The 18249-nt window shown below is 38.1% G+C and overlaps 1 protein-coding gene across 1 annotated transcript; it reads left to right on the forward strand.

The window, feature by feature from the left end:
- The first annotated feature begins 11771 nt into the window (after positions 1–11771).
- Positions 11772–12752, forward strand: LOC100056343 (taste receptor type 2 member 143-like). The gene has a single exon (XM_001490128.4). It carries the CDS (start codon positions 11796–11798, stop codon positions 12750–12752), a length of 957 nt encoding a protein of 318 aa, XP_001490178.4. The 5' UTR covers positions 11772–11795.
- Positions 12753–18249: the final 5497 nt, after the last annotated feature.

Here is an 18249-nt window from a genome sequence, read left to right on the forward strand (position 1 = left end):
ATTAAATTGTCCAGCTTTAGTTTGCAGGGCTTCAGGAAAAAGGGAGTTTCAGTTCTCAATTATTCCAAATCAAAAAGATGAAGAAAATGGAAAATGTTAATTTGGATACTTGTAACCAGGTAATTAAGGAAACTAGAATTTAGGATCCAGTCCAGTTTACAGGTAGAAAACAAAGCTTCAGAGACAATTAACAGAACTAGAATCTAATACCCACTAATGTGGATTATAGTTCTAATGAAACATAATTTTTCTCTCTAAAATAACCCCCATTTTTACCAAAGGTAGCCAAATTAAGACTCATTGATTTGTAAAATATGTTTAATTTCAATAAACTTGGCCCACTATTTATAAAAGTACAGCAAGAATAGTGATTGATCATTAGGTCTCTTAAATCTGCTTTGCTGGAACTTTTTGTAAGGTATCTAAGATGGAACTTTTAAAGGTGCCTCAAGACCAGGACAGCCAATCCAAGGACTTGTCATCAGACTCTGCCCTCAATAGCAATAGATTTGGGTGAATTCCTGTCTTCTAATGGTCCCCCAAATATCTTGAGTTTCTAGCACCTACCAGGAAGTGACCTTCTTTACTCACCTGGTAAGGTTGCTGGGAACCCTGTGAGTAATGTAGCAGGCTAATAATTCTAAGGGGCTTTATTTGTTCCATAAAGTCAAACTTTGTTCGTGAAAGCTATCTGGTCATATCTGAGGCTATGCATGTCTCTCTCAAATATTACATTCCAGTCAAAACCTTGGTAATTTAACCAGTATTTCCAACTGTGTCCTGTTATAAGGAGTACAGGTTTTCATTGAGCTTATGCAAATCACTCTATTGCCATGAAAATAAGAATGCTCACTCATGAAGAGTTTACAAATTCTGGAGGGATCAGGTACAGAGGAGGACTAGATAAATGTTTCTCTTCTGCTTAAAAGATATAATTTACCAAATTGCATAAGTCATAATTGGCTTAAGAGAAAAGAGAAAAAGCTTTCTTTAAATCTGGAAAAACAAAACATTAAAAAAATAAACAATATTTTAAACAAAAAGTCATAAATTATAATCATCCTCATCAGTCCACTCACTCCCATGTAATCAATTCTTGATCTTGATCTTTTGTTCTCAGTTTTATGAAGCAATCAGTTTCTCCATTGGAGTTCTGTAATTTCTTACCCAGTTCAGTTTTATGATCTGAGAATTTATCAAAAACCTGCATTCTAGAGTATGTGTCAGAGTCCGTTCCATGAATCTCTCTGAAGATGACACATATTTGCATAAACATCAGAGTAAGACTGTAACTGTCAGTAAATCACGAAAGACTTATAATGTCATGGTTAAAGATGTGATTACAATGTAATTGCCAAAGAAACTTATTTTTTCCTGTAAGACACATTTTAACATAGTAATTAGACTGATAACATTATTACAGGACTTACCAGAAAAAATTCATACAACTTCTAGAATATTTATATAAATAATATATGCATTCAAGGATATCAATAAGGGAAGTTTAGCATCACTTATTGACAATGCTTTCCAAGCCATTTAACATACCAAATGACTCTAATTAGTTTAATATCGCCTTCTTTATAGGAAAAAAGAACAAATTCTTTGAGAAGTCCCAGAGTTCTGCTGGAAATTCTCAAAGTTACATTCAGGTCAAAGGAAAGATATTATTTAGGATTTGAATTTTGGGAAAATTTGTCAAAAATACCAAAAAGCTTTAAAATGCTTGGTTAAATATGATCACAGGTCACTGTGAAACAATTTTTAGCTATCCATTTAACCAAAGTGACAACAGAAGATGTTAAAGGGAAACATAGAGAGCTAAACAGGTGGAGAAAAAGTAGCTCCTTTAATAGAGAGTCTTTACGTTTTTGAACATAGGAAATTATTTTGACACAACATAGGAATTTTTGCCATCCATATAGACTTACTCAAAAATAAAGAAAAATCTTTCATAACTTCTCTATCAGGAGCAGGTGAGAAGTCCAAGAAAACTATTCTTTTAAGAGAGAGAGAGAAAACCAAATTCTAATTTTGCACCTGCTTACTTTTGATATTAAAAGTCATTTACCTAATTAAACTCAGTCCAGTCATAGCCAAATTGACAATGCAGAGAACTCTTTTCTGAGGGTTCCTCTTTCACACACCATCTATAACTTTCTTTTTATATTCAGAATTTGTCTGTCCCTTGCCTTTCCTCCTTCTTAGCATATCCTTAGGACAAAATTTACTTTCCTCTTTCTCATAACCACATTTAGTTTAGGGCAAATTCATTTTCTTAACAAAAGAAACAAAAATATCTCCATTCCTTATACTTTCTTTTCTGAAAACATGCATCTTACTTTTTGTATCCAGAAATGTTTTCCTTATTTTAATTGCTTTAATCACATATGTTAATCAGAATTCTTAATGTATAGAAACCTTAATTTTTAGTGAAAACCAAGAAGTAAGCAATTATGAACTATCTTTTACATTAACATTTGTCAGCTTGGCAAATTTATAAATAATTTTCATAATTTCTAGAAACATATGCTACTTCATAGTACAATTTTCAGTAAAGCATGACATATGTTTACTAATAGACTCCAATATATTTTAGTTTCTCTATAATAAAAGCCAAAAGTAGGTAAACTTAGACTTGTTTAGCAATTAATGTTTCACTATTTTATCCTATTTGAAAATGATCTAGATATTCAATAAATTTTCCATCATTTAATCAAACCTAGCAAAACTTTAAAGTTTCAAGTCACCAAAGAGATTTTGGAAGTTATTTTAAATACACATGCTATAGAATATAATTATTGCTTATCTATAAACTCATCTCACTTGCATCTATCTAAATCATATGCTCCCAACAGTTATGTTTAGATTACCCATGAAAAGTTTATGAGACATTAGACAAAATTAGCTATCATTCTAAGTTATTTTTTTCTGACAAATTTGCAACAGAGATAACATGAGTTTATTTGACTAGTAAACCCAGGCTGCATGTCTGCATCATCTCCTATGCTGATAACTCTAAGGATGTGCCTATTTCAATGAAACCAACAAACTTAAATGAGCTTTTATTTACCAAAGATTGTTATGTATTAAGTTAATTTCAAAACCATTTGAATTAGTTTCTATTACATTTAGAAATGACTTATATAAGTGCTTACTTTAAGCTAATTAAATGGAGCTCTTAATTTTGGCTATACCATCTGTAGGCAGAAAAATATCTCACATTTACAACATATTCATATAGACGTACATGAACACACAGACAGACACAGATACCCTATATCTTTCATTAGAGTTTTGCTATGAACCAGGTGCAATATAAAACTCACTAGTTTATAAAAGAAGAGCTGGATCCAAATTTTGTTTTAGCAGTTGGACAGAGTTAAGTTCATCTATTAAATCTTTTTACTAATATTTGTGGAGAGGACATTTAAGGTGATTTTTTTTTGCCAAATTTTAAAATATTTCCTTTCCTCTTTTGCAAGATAAAGATTGTTGTTTTTAATTTCTTAAATACTGGAGTTGTAGCCTGAATAGTCTCAAAAGGCTGATCCACTCATCCAACTATATTTTCTTTAATTTGCTCCTTTATATCAGGGAGATTTTTAACTAAGAGGTAAATCAAAAGATTTTTATGTTCTAAAACTTCAGGACCATGTGCCATACCTTTAAAAAGTCTGCACAAAGCATTCAACAAAGGTTCTCTTTTCCAGTGCACAATTCAAAGCTAGACCAATGCACCTCGAGGGGCTTCCATTGTCTTTCTTATTAGTCCTATCAACTCCCTTGAGCATGTTTAATTAACATTGTCTGAAGGGCAGACTTTTATGCCCTCTGTCTTACAATATCAGGGAGGGGAAAGAGTCCCCAGTGAGACACAATGTCCATCTCCATAATACAACCCATAACACTTTCAGGCAAAAGAGATGAAATAACTCTGTATAAAACCTGTTCAAATTCACCAATTTTCCTATCATCTTTCACCTTAAATCCTTCAAATCTTATACCTCTAACTGTAGCTTCCATTAGGACCCCATCAACAAATCTCAGTCTTATAATTCTGAGTAGTGGAAGCATTCCCACCCAGACATAACACCCATTCCCCAAAAACACTCAGGCAAAGTTAACATAACCTCTTCATATAATATTAGTTCAAGCATTCTAACTTTTATAATCCTATTAAGACATTCTTTTTCGTTTTATCAATTTAATTGTAGGCTGAATCAGGGTCCCACCAACGGGTTTTGTTACCACAGCTCAGGTTCCTGGATCATGAAGTGTTAGAAATTTCTCCTCTCTGTCTTCTGGTCATTTAAAATTTTTCTGTGCAAAAGGCTTTGAGTCCTCAGTGAGAGGTTGAATCAAGGGTTCCTAGCCCTTTTCTTATCTTTACCTTGACTAACTGTCCTAAATGTTGCCCCATGGGATTGTTGGTCAGATTTCTCATTGTGATCTCTCCTTCTGGCTTTTTAAATTTCTCCAAACTGGGATAAATAGAGTGGATTCATTTAGGGCTCTTTAATGTTAGTGCTGCTGGTAGGGGATCTCTTTGGCCTATCATCCTTAGGTAGTACAATATTAAAACCTTTATTTACCTCCATTAAAGCCCATTTTATTCATCCAACTTTTAAATAATCAGCTGAGTCAGCCTATGCTTACATCCTGCCCTAAGTTTTTCTTCTTTTTGTGGCAAACAATTGAAAAGACAGAGACAAGGAAAGACAATGACCATCTCTGGGAAGAGAAGGATCAATAAACCAAAGAGTATGCTAGTAAATTTCCCAGAGTCACTGGATCCAAAAAACTAGCTTCACAAATATTTTCTCTAGCTAATCCAAATTTAGAAAAGGAAAAAACTTACCAGTGTAGGTTCCACTCTCCTTCAGGGACTGATGTAGGATACTGATGTAGCAAGAACTCTTACTTTCTCCCAGCTCTTGTCAGAGGTCCAGGATTTCTCAGCTTCAGTGGTGGCAGAGCAAGGAATGTCCAGCCAGTTAAGTTTTATCTCATGCTAATCACTACCTGTAGGGAAGTAAGAAATATTTCTCTACACATTTAGCTTCTTTTGGCTGGTCTAAGAATTAAATTGACATGGCAGAATAACAGGAGAAAATCAAACAAGTTTAATAGTATGAATACATGGGAGAAATCCAGGAAAACTGAGTAACTAACCAACATGGCTTAAGCTACCACCTTAAATATCATCTTCAGCTAAAGACATAAAAGAATGTTGAGGCTAGTGGTTTGAAACATCAAAGGGGAAGATGGCAATTCACACGGAGATGGAGGAGCAAATTTGGTAAACAAATGTTTTCCATGCCTTGCAAAGATGATGAGACGTGGAGAGAACTTTAAGCAAAAGGGCCTCCCTAGATTCCTCCCTGTCTATTACACCTAGTTCACATCATATATAGTTACCTATGATATTGGCTCCTACCTGAAACATGCCTTCTCTCTTAAATTCTTAGGCAGTTGGGGGAAGGTCAAAGTTTCCTCCTGAGTCTTTTGTTTTTAAATACAATCAAGTCAAAGAGACATATTTTGGGGTAGCAAATTCTGCTCCCATACAGATTCATATGTTTGAGCCAGTCAAAATAGGATAAAAATAACAAGACAGAATAGAGGTTACATAGAATTTTCAAATAAATAACTGAATTTATGGTAAGTTGTCAAAAAATCTGCGAAGCTGAGGCCCCAAAACGTTATGTTGCAAGGCTAGCTGGAGATTGAGCTATGGTAAGAGGAGAGAGGAACAGAAGAGCACAGATGAGCTAACAGAGTCATGAGTTTTCACTTGGAAGAATATGGTTAAGGCTTTAGAAGAGGAGAATTCCTAAAATTCTTGTAATTTCCTGAGTGATAGGCGTGTTGGGAGCATCTTTTGTTCTAATATATGGTCTTTGACCTCAGTTCTTGACACGATAGCTTCTAAGACCCTTGGAATCTCTGCTGATGGGAGTGACATTTTGTATGCTAATCAGATGACTGGTGGTTGAGCATTCTAGCTTCAGGATGAGGGCTGGTCCACCAGAAAGACCAAGGCATGAGTAGGAGGCTGCAACTCTCAGCCCAACCACCAATCTCTGAAGAGGAAAGAGTGGCTGGAGATTGAGTTAATTACCAGAGGCCAATGATTTAATCAATCATACCTACATAATGGAGCCTCCATAAAAACCCTAAAGATGGGTGTTCAGAGAGCTTCTGGGTTGGTGATACATTCACCTGATGAGAGGTTGAGGAACCCCAATTCCATGGAGACAGAAGTTCCTGCACTCAGAACTCTTCCAGATCTCACCTTATCTGGCTATTCATATGAATCTTTCATAATAAGCCAGTAAATGTAAGTAAATTGTTTCCCTGAGATCTCTGAGTTGTTTTAGCAAAATGTTGAACCTGAGAAGGGAGTGCAGGAACCCTTAATATATAGCTGGTTGGTCAGAAATACAGGTGACAACTGTCATCTGAAGTGGGAGGCAATCTTGCTGGACTGAGCCTTTAACCTGTGGGTCTGCACTAACTTCAAGTAGTGTGAGTCAGAACTGAATTATAGGACACCCAGTTATTGTCTGGAGAGTTGGAGAATTGGTTAGAGTGAGAAAATCCCACACACATATCTTGTCAGAAGTCAGAAGTGTTGCAAGTAGAGAAAAAAGTTTTCCTATATTGAAAGTGGAAATGCTATTCATAATGGAACTACGTATTAAACAATTACATGTTCTTTCTTGTGTAAACTTTTGTTTTCTGTTGTATTAACAATTATTTTGCTGTGTTTGCTTTTCCTCTCAAACTCTTCATCAAAAGTCTAAATATTTCTCAACATTTTAGAGTCATGATGTATTCTAACATTTTATTTGCCTGAGAAAGTCTCTCCTGGAGCCTCTTGTGCTGCTCCAGTCTGGACTTGTCCCCATGCTTAGAGTCCTTCCATTCATCCTGAGATCTGCCTTTATGATGGTCCTGGCGATCCTTTGCCTCTCTCTCATCGTGGATCTGTATTGTCTATACCCCATGTCTTCCTTTATCATGGCATACTCCATAGCTTTAGAAGAGTAGTTCCAAGAGAAAGAGTGCATAGAAAGTAAACCTTTTTTGGACTTGACTTGTTCCCAAGTCAAGTCTTGATTTTTCCCTTGCACTTGAGTATTCAGATAGAGAATTCTAGGTTAGAGATAATGGTTTCATGGCTTTCTAGCTTCCAAAGTTACTTTTAAAAAGTGTGAGACCAATTTAATTTTTAAAATATTTTGAACTCCTATCCTCCCCTCTCCTTTCTCTCTCTAAAAGATTGTAGGATCTTCTCTTTATGCTCATTACTCTGAAATTTTATGACCATGGGCCAGATATTGGAGAGCCCTTTTAATATGATAACCCATGTCTTTTAGTTCTGAGAATTTTTCTTCAACTATTTTGTTGATGGTTTTCTGCCCTCCATTTATTATTTCTCTCTTTTTAGAATCCCTATTACTTGGATATTTGATATCCTGGATTGTCATTCTCTTGTTTCTCACCTAATTTTTTTTCTCTACTTTCTAAGATATTTCATATATTTTATCTTCGACCTCTTCTGCTGGGTGATTAGTTTCAGATCTCATGTTTTTAATCCCAAGCACTCCCCTTTTAAAAATTTTGTGTATTTTTAAACTACACTCTCTTATTTTATATGGCTTTGTTATATTCTCTTGACCCCCTGAGAATATTGGTTTTTTGGGGGAAAGGTTTCTTCTTGCATTTTTTTTCTTCCAAGTAGCTATTTGATTTCTTTGTTTTGGTCTTATCTTCCACCTTTTCTCTGCTGTCCCAAACTCCCTGTTGTTTGCTCATCTTGAGTAAGGAATGGAAAGGCTGATTGGAAATTCTGAACTCATGAATGGGACTTGTTGACCACAAGCTTCACTGTGGAGTGATAGACTGAGCAAATTATTTGAGGCATTCAGTCTTTAGATCTTACTCTTGGAAAATTTAGATTCTTAGAAAAAAATACACTCATCTCCTGCCTAGAGGGTGAAGGCCTGGGGGCCAATGTTCACCATTGGCATGGGAAGCCAGGTGAGGGAAAAGCATTTGTTCAGCCAATTTTCCTCTTTTCAGGATGCCCTTGCCTCAAACGTGGTTGAGATACACCCAGCTCGGAGATCCTGTTTTATTCTCTCCAGAGAATACAATTACAGTCTTTTCCCAGGGAGGGCAGGAGTGTTTTCCCAGTTATGCAAAGGGGAGAAATGATCTCAAAATCTGAATCTTAAACTGATTTATAACCAAGTTTTACCTGTTTTTCTTCAGAAGTACCCGGCACTGCAAATCCTGAGTAAAAGTCAGATTAGTTCTCAACTTTTCTTTCTGCTTGCATAGGATTCAATTTTCTTAATTCTATGTTTTGATCACTCTTTCATCTACTTTCCAGCTTCCAAAATGTTTTCTGTTTTCCCTTTCTCTCTGTCATTGTGGATTGGAGCCTTGAAAATAATTTCTAAAAATTCCTTGAGAGACAATTTAGATAAATTTTGTGGAGGGAGTGAAAGAAGATGCGTTGATTAAATCTTTTCCTCTCTGATGACTTTTGGTCTAGGACATCAGTTTCAATTTTGTTTTTTGTGGTGGAGTCCGGTGTTTAACTGAAATCTTGTCTAGAAACTCAGTCTATAAAGTAGATATAAACATAGAGGTTCAGTTTGAAGAGAGGATGTGGGCCTGTGGTTCTACTTTCTCAGTTCTCCTTTTGCTCCTTCCCTACTATGAGAACCTCCCGGAAGGTATGGCTTGTCATCCACTGAGTTAGAAGCTAGACATGATTTATCTCTCCAGTAGATGTTACGTATTCAAATGAAGTTTATGGCCTTATGCAAGCAGCATTGATTTATTCCTTAAGAGATTAATTTTATTGCTTCCAACTGCTGGAATGGTGCAAGACAGAGAAGAGAACTATTCAAAAGGATTTTGAGTTGGTATGAAATTGCAATCTGGACCTCCCTGCAGGCTAACTTCATTATTGTAAAAATAACTTTAAAATGCTATTTTTCATTTGAAAGGAAAGTGTGTAAATTTACCTGAATATTAAAGAATACTTAACTGTGTTTGCACATTTTGATAATTAACGATGTTTAAAACTTCCAAATTTACTTTCAGAAAGCTCAATTCTATTTTATGTTGGATTGCTGTTAGATCCAATGTTTTATCCAAAATTATTTACCTGAATATATGAATAAGAGGAGGTCTGTAGTGTCAGGAAAATACTTAGAGCTTATTTTGTGTGAAATTGTGATTTAATTTCTGCATGATTTAATTTAATATTTATGAGCAGTCTAGCCATTAAAAACATTGTTATTTCCTTCCTCCTCCACCTTTCTGTCACAGACCATCAGTTACCTGATGAAACCATGGAAGAACGTGGAGATAACCCCACAGTGCTTATCCTTCAAAGGCTCAGTGAAGAATGGAACCAAGATTTACAAATTCTACCAAATAAATTGTGTATTTTCACATCCTTAAGATGACTCAAGGCATTTTTGAATGTAATAGGAAAAAATAACATAAAAAACAAAGTAGTGGACAGAACCCAAAAACTCCTTTGCTACTGTAGAGGAGCAAAATGAAGGAAGTGCTCTGAAGTGGTCTCTTCAGAATCATTCACTTGGAATCTGACCTTCTGCTCTTACTTGTTTGACACTAGCACCATTTCACAGAGGGCCCAGGCATCATCTAAAACATATATTGCCAATGGTGCTACAGAAAAGGATTCATCAACTTCATTTGCAAGCATGGGACACCTTTAGAAAAGAGAAACATGATGTAGCTTTTGTGAGAAACATGTAGTATTTTGATTGCTGGTGCATATTGGAAGACTCTGAAAAACACCTAACAGCATTGTCCTGCTTGCATCCTCTTTTGGAGACAGACTATGAATGGGACGTGAGACTTCTATAAGACATATCTAGCGGAACCCTGAGAGATGGATGAACTTGTGCCTCAGGAGGAATATTCTTTCTTCCTTCTTATGGAAGAGTACTGAAAGAGGAGAAAATATTGACTTTGTCGAGCTGTTAATTGTAGAAAAGGAAAAGTCTCAGGAAAGACTGTTTCTGGGGAAGTGTATGCTGTGATGAATGTGTAAGTCACATGAAAATTGCCTGTGAGCACACAGGGATACTCGGTTACGTATGACAGCACCAGGGTGTGTGTACCATTGCCTCAATGAGCTTCTTGGTGGCATCATGAAGCTGGCCTTTGGCCAAAGGATTCTGAGAAGAGCCAAAATGTTGTGAAACAGACAGAAGCCACTCATTGCTGCTGTCTTCAGGAACTAGCCAGAGGAAAACATGCAGAGAACTAAACCAAGTCACTGAAGCTGTGTTGGAAGACTGTTGATCAGATTTCATTATATCCTCTTTGATAAGCTTCTGAGAAAAATGAAACAGTTCTTACGCAAATGCCATATTTGAAAGGTAGCTGATTTTCTTTTTCCTGTGGTCTCCTCTATAAATGTTAATCCTAGTTTTTATTTCTCTTTAATGTTTCACACATAGTCCTCTCACCTGGAATCTTGAGTGAGACCAGGTAAGTTGAGAGGCAGGGCCCTGATCCCTAAGAGGTCATGGGGGAGGACCGTGACTCTAGCATCTTCACCATCTGAAAAGTGGACTCTATCCACTGCTTCTTTACCTCTCTTTTTTCTACCCTCCTTCTCTCTCTTCCCTCTTTCTCTCTTTTCTTTTCTGTTTTTCATGTTCATAGGCATTCCAGGCTTTTAAACTCACCTTAGCTGGATCTTTCATCATGACTCCCTGAGCCTGGGTGGCTGATCTGAAGGAGTGTCACGTTGTATGGTTGTTGGTGGACGCAAAATGTAATGTGTTAAATCCTTTATAAATGGAGAGGTGCTCTAACAGGTTGGTTGTTATTCTCTTAAGCATTGTTGTAGGATGTGGCTCCTCCTGCATAAAGCAGTCCTTACCTGTGTGCTCATTGTGAGCTTTGTTCTGAGTTCCTCCTTTCATCCCACTAACTCTTGCTTTCTTGGCTCCTATTGTGAAGTCTGTTCTGTATCTGATCTACCAGTTTCACCTTCTCTGTCTTTCCCTTCTTCTCATTATGACTTCTCAACTCTTTTCTCATTTCTTCAGAGCTTTCTTAGGAAAGGATTAATTTTGGTTTGTTAAGCACATTGAAGCTAAGGTGTTGATGGCTTAGAGCTTTGATGTTACCTTATCAGGGAAACTTATACTTAACTGGAGACTCCTGGAACATCAATATGAAGCCTGACAGTGAAATTTTAGGATGGTGAGAGATCAGTGGAGGATAAAAGGGAGCTTAGTTCTTCCACAACTTGTCCATATGAATGACTTCTTACTCCACACTTTCGGGAGGGGGTCTTAATAATGTATACATGCTATTAAATAAAGTATTAACCCAGGTCATGAAGGGTCAGGGAAGTTCGTGGTTAGAGGTGGGTGAAAGACGTAGTATAGTAAGAAATAAAGTGCAAAATATGGGTATTTCAATCACTCCTGGGGCCTCTGTTTTGTTAAAACTTCACTGCATCTGGCTGTGATAAAAATGCAGGCAAATGCAGGTTATGCAAATAGAGACAGGGTCTCGTTGAGCTTGGAGTGATTTGAATGGCAAGGGAGATCACAGGAATCCTGTTTTCAAATTTTGGGTACTGGAGGTGTTTGCTAGGTAGCTAGGTTTTTGCATGAATCTAGAGTGAGAGTTTACTACATTTATAGTCTCATCTGTGGATTTCTCCCAGCATGTGTGAACAGGAGCTGAGTCTGAGCAGAACCTCCTGGGAGAAGATGCCTTCCTCACTCACATTGATTTTCATGGTCATCTTTCTTCTAGAGTCCTTGGCTGCAATGTCGCAGAATGGCTTCATTGTTGTTGTGCTAGGCAGGGAGTGGGTGCGATGCCGCACACTGCCCTCAGGTGACATGATTGTGTCCTGCCTGGCTGCCTCCCGGTTCTGCCTGCATGGGATGGCTCTCCTAAGCAACTTTATGTCGTTATTTAATTTTTGTTCCCAAGTTTCCTATTTGGGCGCTCTTTGGGAGTTTATCAACAGTCTCACTTTCTGGCTTACTGCCTGGCTTGCTGCCTTCTGCTGTGTGAAGATCTCATCCTTCTCTCATCCCATCTTCTTCTGGCTGAAGTGGAGACTTTCTCGGTCAGTGCCCAGGCTGCTGCTGGGCTCCCTGATCATATCTGTTGTGACAGGCATCTCATCAGTCAGTGGGAATATAATTCTTATGCAGATGATTGCCTCCCTGAGGTCCCATGGAAACTGCACTCTGGCTGATAGAATAAGGACCTTCTCTTGGCACTTTTTTCTACCTCAAGATGTGCTTGCAATGTCAATTCCCTTCCTCCTGTTCCTGGTATCCACTCTCTTGCTCATGTTCTCACTGCGCCGGCACTTGCGGCAGATGAGGGCCCATAGACCCGGCCCACATGATCCCAGCACCCAGGCTCACACCATGGCCCTTAAGTCACTTACCTTCTTCCTCGTGTTCTACACATCATATTTCCTGTCCCTGATTATTACTGTTATGAAAATCACAACTCTGCAGGATCAGTGGCACTGGGCCTGGGAAGTGGTGACCTATGCAGGCATCTGTTTGCACTCCAGCATTCTTGTGCTAAGCAGCCCCAAGCTGAGAAAGGCCCTGAAGATGAGACTTTGGAAAGCCCCGGAGAAAAGGTGGTTCATCGCAAGTATCAATATCAATAATCAGTATCAACAGACAAGCCCTTAAGTGTGAAGAATGCACAAGATTTGGGTGCTGTTCTTCTCTCTTTTGTTTTGCTCTCCTTTCTCACTCCATCCCTTCCCCATTAATTCTTTTTCCAGCCCCCTCTTTTCCAAATGTAGGGGAGTTCCTTCCTCTCTAGTTCCTTCTGGCTTGACTATGAATTAAATTGACATGAGACAGAATAACAGGAGCAAAATCAAACAAGTTTAATAACATGTATACATGGGAGAAACCCAGGAAACCTGGGTAACTCCCAGAATGGCTGAGGTTATCATCTTAAATACCATCTTCATGTTGGGGCTGGGAGTCAGTTATGAGAGATTCCCAGAAAAGGACAGTAAACAAGAGTAAGGTTATTATGACAATTTAAGTCCTTGTCTTCCACTTTGATAAGAATTTCTAGAGATAAGGTCATCCCTCATTCTTCCTGGCACAGAGAGGGAGGCCCCTTTACAAGTGGAGACTTCCCCTACAAATGCAAATGTCTCTTACAAAGGGTAACTTCTACTTTTCAGTGCTTCTTCCCTGTCTGCAGTTTCTTAAAAGTAACTGGCCCAAAATAATCCTCATGCCGAAGAAACACATTTTGGTGTGGCTAATTCTGATCCTCCACACTAGCATTCCCTCCACTGCTCCTAGTCCCTAGTCTGGATCCAAACCACCTTGGGCTGGGATAGTGGCTGTGTTTCCTCACAGGCTTCTCTTACTCTCTATATGAGCAACACTAATAATATTCTTGAAGCATAATTGTGCTCTGTACTCCTTTTCCAGAGATATGTAATGGTTGTCTGTTTTCTCTGTGGTCAATCTCAAGTGTTTTTTTGTAACAGTAGCATAGATTGTCCCACACCACCCACTTTGTGACATCAACTCCTCTCACTGCTCTGCTCTCTGCTCACTCTTTCTGCTTTGGCCTAGTAAGGCTTCCTTCCATTTCCCCTCATGTTCCTCCCTCCAGGCTGTTGTTATTTGGCTCACTTGGAACTTCCTTCTTTCTTTTCTCTGCCCATCTTTGCCATTCCCTTCTTCTCTATCTTGCTTAAGACTGATACCATGCATGGAGCTTTTTCAGTTTGATCCCATAGAAAGCTGAAGGCAGATATGAGTTTCATGCATTTATAGATCCTATCCATGATTTCATGAGTTTACAGGAATCGTCTGATATTGAAATGCTTCTAAGTTTTGGCCAACAGAAGGCAGAGAAAAAAACAAATGAAATTTGTTACAGTTCTTAAATTTAACAATTCTACTCTTCTTGTCTACTCAGTCAGTGGACCCTGGATGCTGATGCTTTGGATGATAGTCTCCAAATTGAGATGTTTACATTCTAGAATGTGTGCAAAATGATCTATTGGAAGTAGTAGGAAAAATTGGCAACTTCAACTTCCATTTATTTTTATTTCATCATTTTATCTCCTATTTTTTGGTGTATATTTATGATGTACATAATGTATTAACAAAGTAGTACGTACATGTAATTAAAATAAATAAATATGCATATGGTTGGGTGCATGTTCATAATCTTTTTTACTGATGAATTTTTCCATAAAAATGTATGGAGACCAAGAGACTGGGAGAGATTGGGAAAAGCATCAGAATGGTTAAGAGAGATTTATACACTTGAGCTAGTCAAAATTGGAGTAATAAATAACAGAACAAACAGAGATTACATAGAATTGAATAAATAACTGCATTTATGGTAAGTTATCCAACAATCTGGGAAGCTGAGGCCTAAAAAGCTGTGTTACAATGCTGGCTGGAGGCTGAGCTATGGTAAGAGGAGTGAGGAAGAGAAGAGCACAGATGAGCTAACAGGGTGAGGAGTTTTTCACTTGCAAGAACATGACTAAAGCATTAAATGAAGAGAACTCCTAAAGTGCTTGTAATTTCCTGAGTGATTGGGGTGCAAGGAGCATTTTTTGTTCTACTATATGGTGTTTGACCCCAGTTCCTGACAGAAGAGTTTCTGAAGTACTTAGAATCTCTGGGGACAAGCATGTCTTTTTGTATGCTAATGAGATGACTGGTGGCTGGGGTCCCTAGCTTCAGTATGAGGGCTACTCCACTAGAAAGGCCAGGCGTGATTTGAAGGCTGCAACTTTCAGCCCAACCACCAACCTCTGAAGAGAGGAGAGGGGCTGGGGACCAAGTTAAAGACCAGTGGTCAATGATTTTATCAACCATACCTACATAATGAAGTCTCCATAAAAACCCTAAACAAGTTCAGAGAGCTTCTGGGTTAGTGACACATCCACATGGCAGAAGTGGAACCCAATTCCACAGGGACAGAAGCTCTGGCAATTGGAAGCCTTCTGGATCTTTCCCTATGAACCTCTTCATCTGGCTGTCCAACTGAATCCTTCATAATAAACCAGTCAGCCTAAGTAAATTGTTTCCCTGAGTTCTCTGAGCTGTTATAGCAAGTTAGTGAGCCTGAGGAGGGAGTGTGGGAACCTCCAATATATAGCTGGCTGGTCAGAAGAACAGGTGACAACCTGGAACTTGCCACTGTCATCTGAAATGGGGGCAGTGTTGTGGGGCTGAGCCCTTAACCTGTGGATCTGCACTAACTTCGAGTAGTGAGGGTCAGAATTGAAGTGTAGCACACCCAGTTGTTGTCTGGAGAGTTGGAGAATTGGGTAGTGTGAGAAAACTCCACACACATTTGGTGTCAGAAGTGTTGTGAGTAGAGAAACGAGTTCTTTTTTATAATGACAATGTAAATACTATTCATGATGGATTCATGTATTAAACACTTATATTTTCTTTCTCGCACAAATTTTTGTTTTCTGTTGCATTAATAATTACCTTGTTTAGGGGCTGGCCTGGTGGTGTAGTGCTTAAGTTTAAGCATTCTGCTTTGGCTGCCTGGGGTCCAAGGGCTCGGATCCTGTGTGTGGACCTACACACTGCTCATCAAGCCATGCTGTGGTGGCATCCCACAGACAAAATAGAGGGAGGTTGGCACAGACGTAAGCTCAGGGCCAATGTTCTTCACCAAAAAAAGAAAAAAAAATGTAGTCAAAAAGAAGTAATTTCCTTCTTTTGTTTGCTTTTCCTCTCAAACTCTTCATCAATGGTCTAAAACATTCTTGATAATTTTGGACACTTCTGATATTCTAAGATTTTGTTTGCCTGACAAAATCTCTCCTGGATCATCTTGTCCTGCTCCAATCTTGACTTGTTGCCATGCTTAGTGCCCCTCTTTTCAACCTGAGATCTGCCTTTACACTGGTCCTTGTGATCCTTTGCCTCTCTTTCATTTTGGATCTGCTATTGTCTGTCCTCATGTTTTCTTTCATAATATTATTCTCCCTAGCTCTGGAGGAATATATTCTCCACTAGCTCCCAGAAAAGGAGTTCATAGTGTTGACCTAAAACAAATAAGCAACCAGTTATTTTACCACAGAATGAGTTTATTCAGGAATGGCAAAGAATTGCGGTTTGGAGCATACAGTCTATGGCAAATCACATACAATTCAGAGAAAATGAAGGAGAGAATTTTTTTAAAAAAATTATTTATTTAGTTATTTTTGGATGTACATCATAATATATTTGAATTCTGTGTAGATTGCATCATGTTCACCACCCAAAAACTAATTATAGTCCATCCCCTCACATGTGAGCCTAATCACTCCTTTTGCCCTCCCCCGACCCCCCTCCCTCTATGGTAACCACCAATCCAATCTACAATGCTATGTGTTTGTTTGTCGTTGTTTTTATCTTCTACTTATGAGTGAGATCATATGGTATTTGACTTTCTCCCTCTGACTTATTTCACTCGGCATAATGCCCTCAAGGTCCATCCGTGTTGTCACAAATGGCCAGATTTCATCATTTCTTATGGCCGAGTAGCAGTACATCATGTATAAATATCACATCTTCTTTATCCGTTCATCCCTTCATGGGCACCTAGGTTGCTTCCAAGTCTTGGCTATTGTGTATAATGCTGCAATGAACATAGGGGTGCAAGTATCTTTATGCCTTTGTGTTTTCAAGTTCTTTGGATAAACACCCAGCAGTGGGATAGCTGGATCATATGGTAGATCTATCCTTAATTTTCTGAAGATACTCCATACTGCTTTCCACAGTGGCTGCACCAGTTTGCACACCCACCAGCAGTGAACGAGGGTTCCCTTCTCTCCACATCCTCTCCAACATTTGTTGTTTCCTGTCTTGTTAATTATAGCCATTCTGACTGGAGTGAGATGATACCTCGTTGTAGTTTTGATTTGCATTTCCCTGAGAGCTAATGATGTTGAGCATCTTTTCATATGCCTGTTGGCCATCCGTATATCTTCTTTGGAGAAATGTCTGTTCAGATCCCTTGCCCATTTTTTAATTGGATTGTTGGTTTTTTTGTTGTTGAGCTGTATTAGTTCTTTGTATAGTTTGGATGTTAACCCCTTATCTGATATATGGTTTGAAAATATCTTCTCCAAATTGTTAGGTTGTCTTTTCACTTTGTTGATGGTTTCCTTTGCTGTGCAGAAGCTTTTTAGTTTGATGTAGTCCCATTTGTTCATTTTTTTCTTTTGTTTCCCTTGCCCGGTCAGACATGGCACTTGAAAATATGCTGCTCAGGTGGATCTCAAATAGTGTACTGCCTATGTTTTCTTCTAGAAGTTTCATGGTTTTGGGTCTTACATTCAAGTCTTTAATCCATTTTGAGTTGATTTTTGTGCATGGTGTAAGGGAATGGTCTACTTTCATTCTTTTGCATGTGGCTGTCCAGTCTTCCCGACAGCATTTATTGAAGAGACTCTCCTTTCTCCATCATATGCTCTTGGCTCCCTTGTTGAATATTAGCTGTCCATAAATGTGTGGGTTTACTTCTGGGCTCTGGATTCTGTTCCATTGATCTGTGTGTCTGTTTTTGTGCCAGTACCGTGCTGTTTCGGTTACTATGGCTTTGTAGTATATTTTGACATCGGAGTGTGACCCCTCAGCTTTGTTCTTTTTTTTCTCAGGAATCATTTGGCTATTTGGGGTCTTTTGTTGTTTGATATAAATTTTAGGATTCTTTGTTCTATTTCTGTGAAAAATGTTGCTGGAACTTTGACGGGGATTGTGTTGAATCTATAGATTGCTTTAGGAAGTACGGACAGTTTAATGATGTTAATTCTTCCAATCCAAGAGCACGGAATATCTTTCCATTTCTTTGTGTCTTCTTTGATTTCTTTCAACAATGTTTTATAGTTTTCGGTGTACAGATTTTTCACCTCTTTGGTTAAGTTTATTCCTAGGTATTTTATTCTTTTGTTGCAATTGTAAATGGGATTGCATTCTTAATTTCTCTTTCTGCTACTTTGTTGTTAGTGTATAGAAACACAACCGATTTTTGTACATTGATTTTGTATCCCGTGACTTGACTGTATTCCTTTATTGTTTCTAAAAGTTTTTTAATGGAATCTTTAGGGTTTTCTAGATATAAAATCATGTCATCTTCAAAGAGTGACAGTTTCACTTCTTCTTTTCCAATGTGGATCCCTTTTATTTC

Source organism: Equus caballus, chromosome 4 (genome assembly GCF_041296265.1).
Source record: "Equus caballus isolate H_3958 breed thoroughbred chromosome 4, TB-T2T, whole genome shotgun sequence".
Taxonomy (NCBI): Eukaryota; Metazoa; Chordata; class Mammalia; order Perissodactyla; family Equidae; genus Equus; species Equus caballus.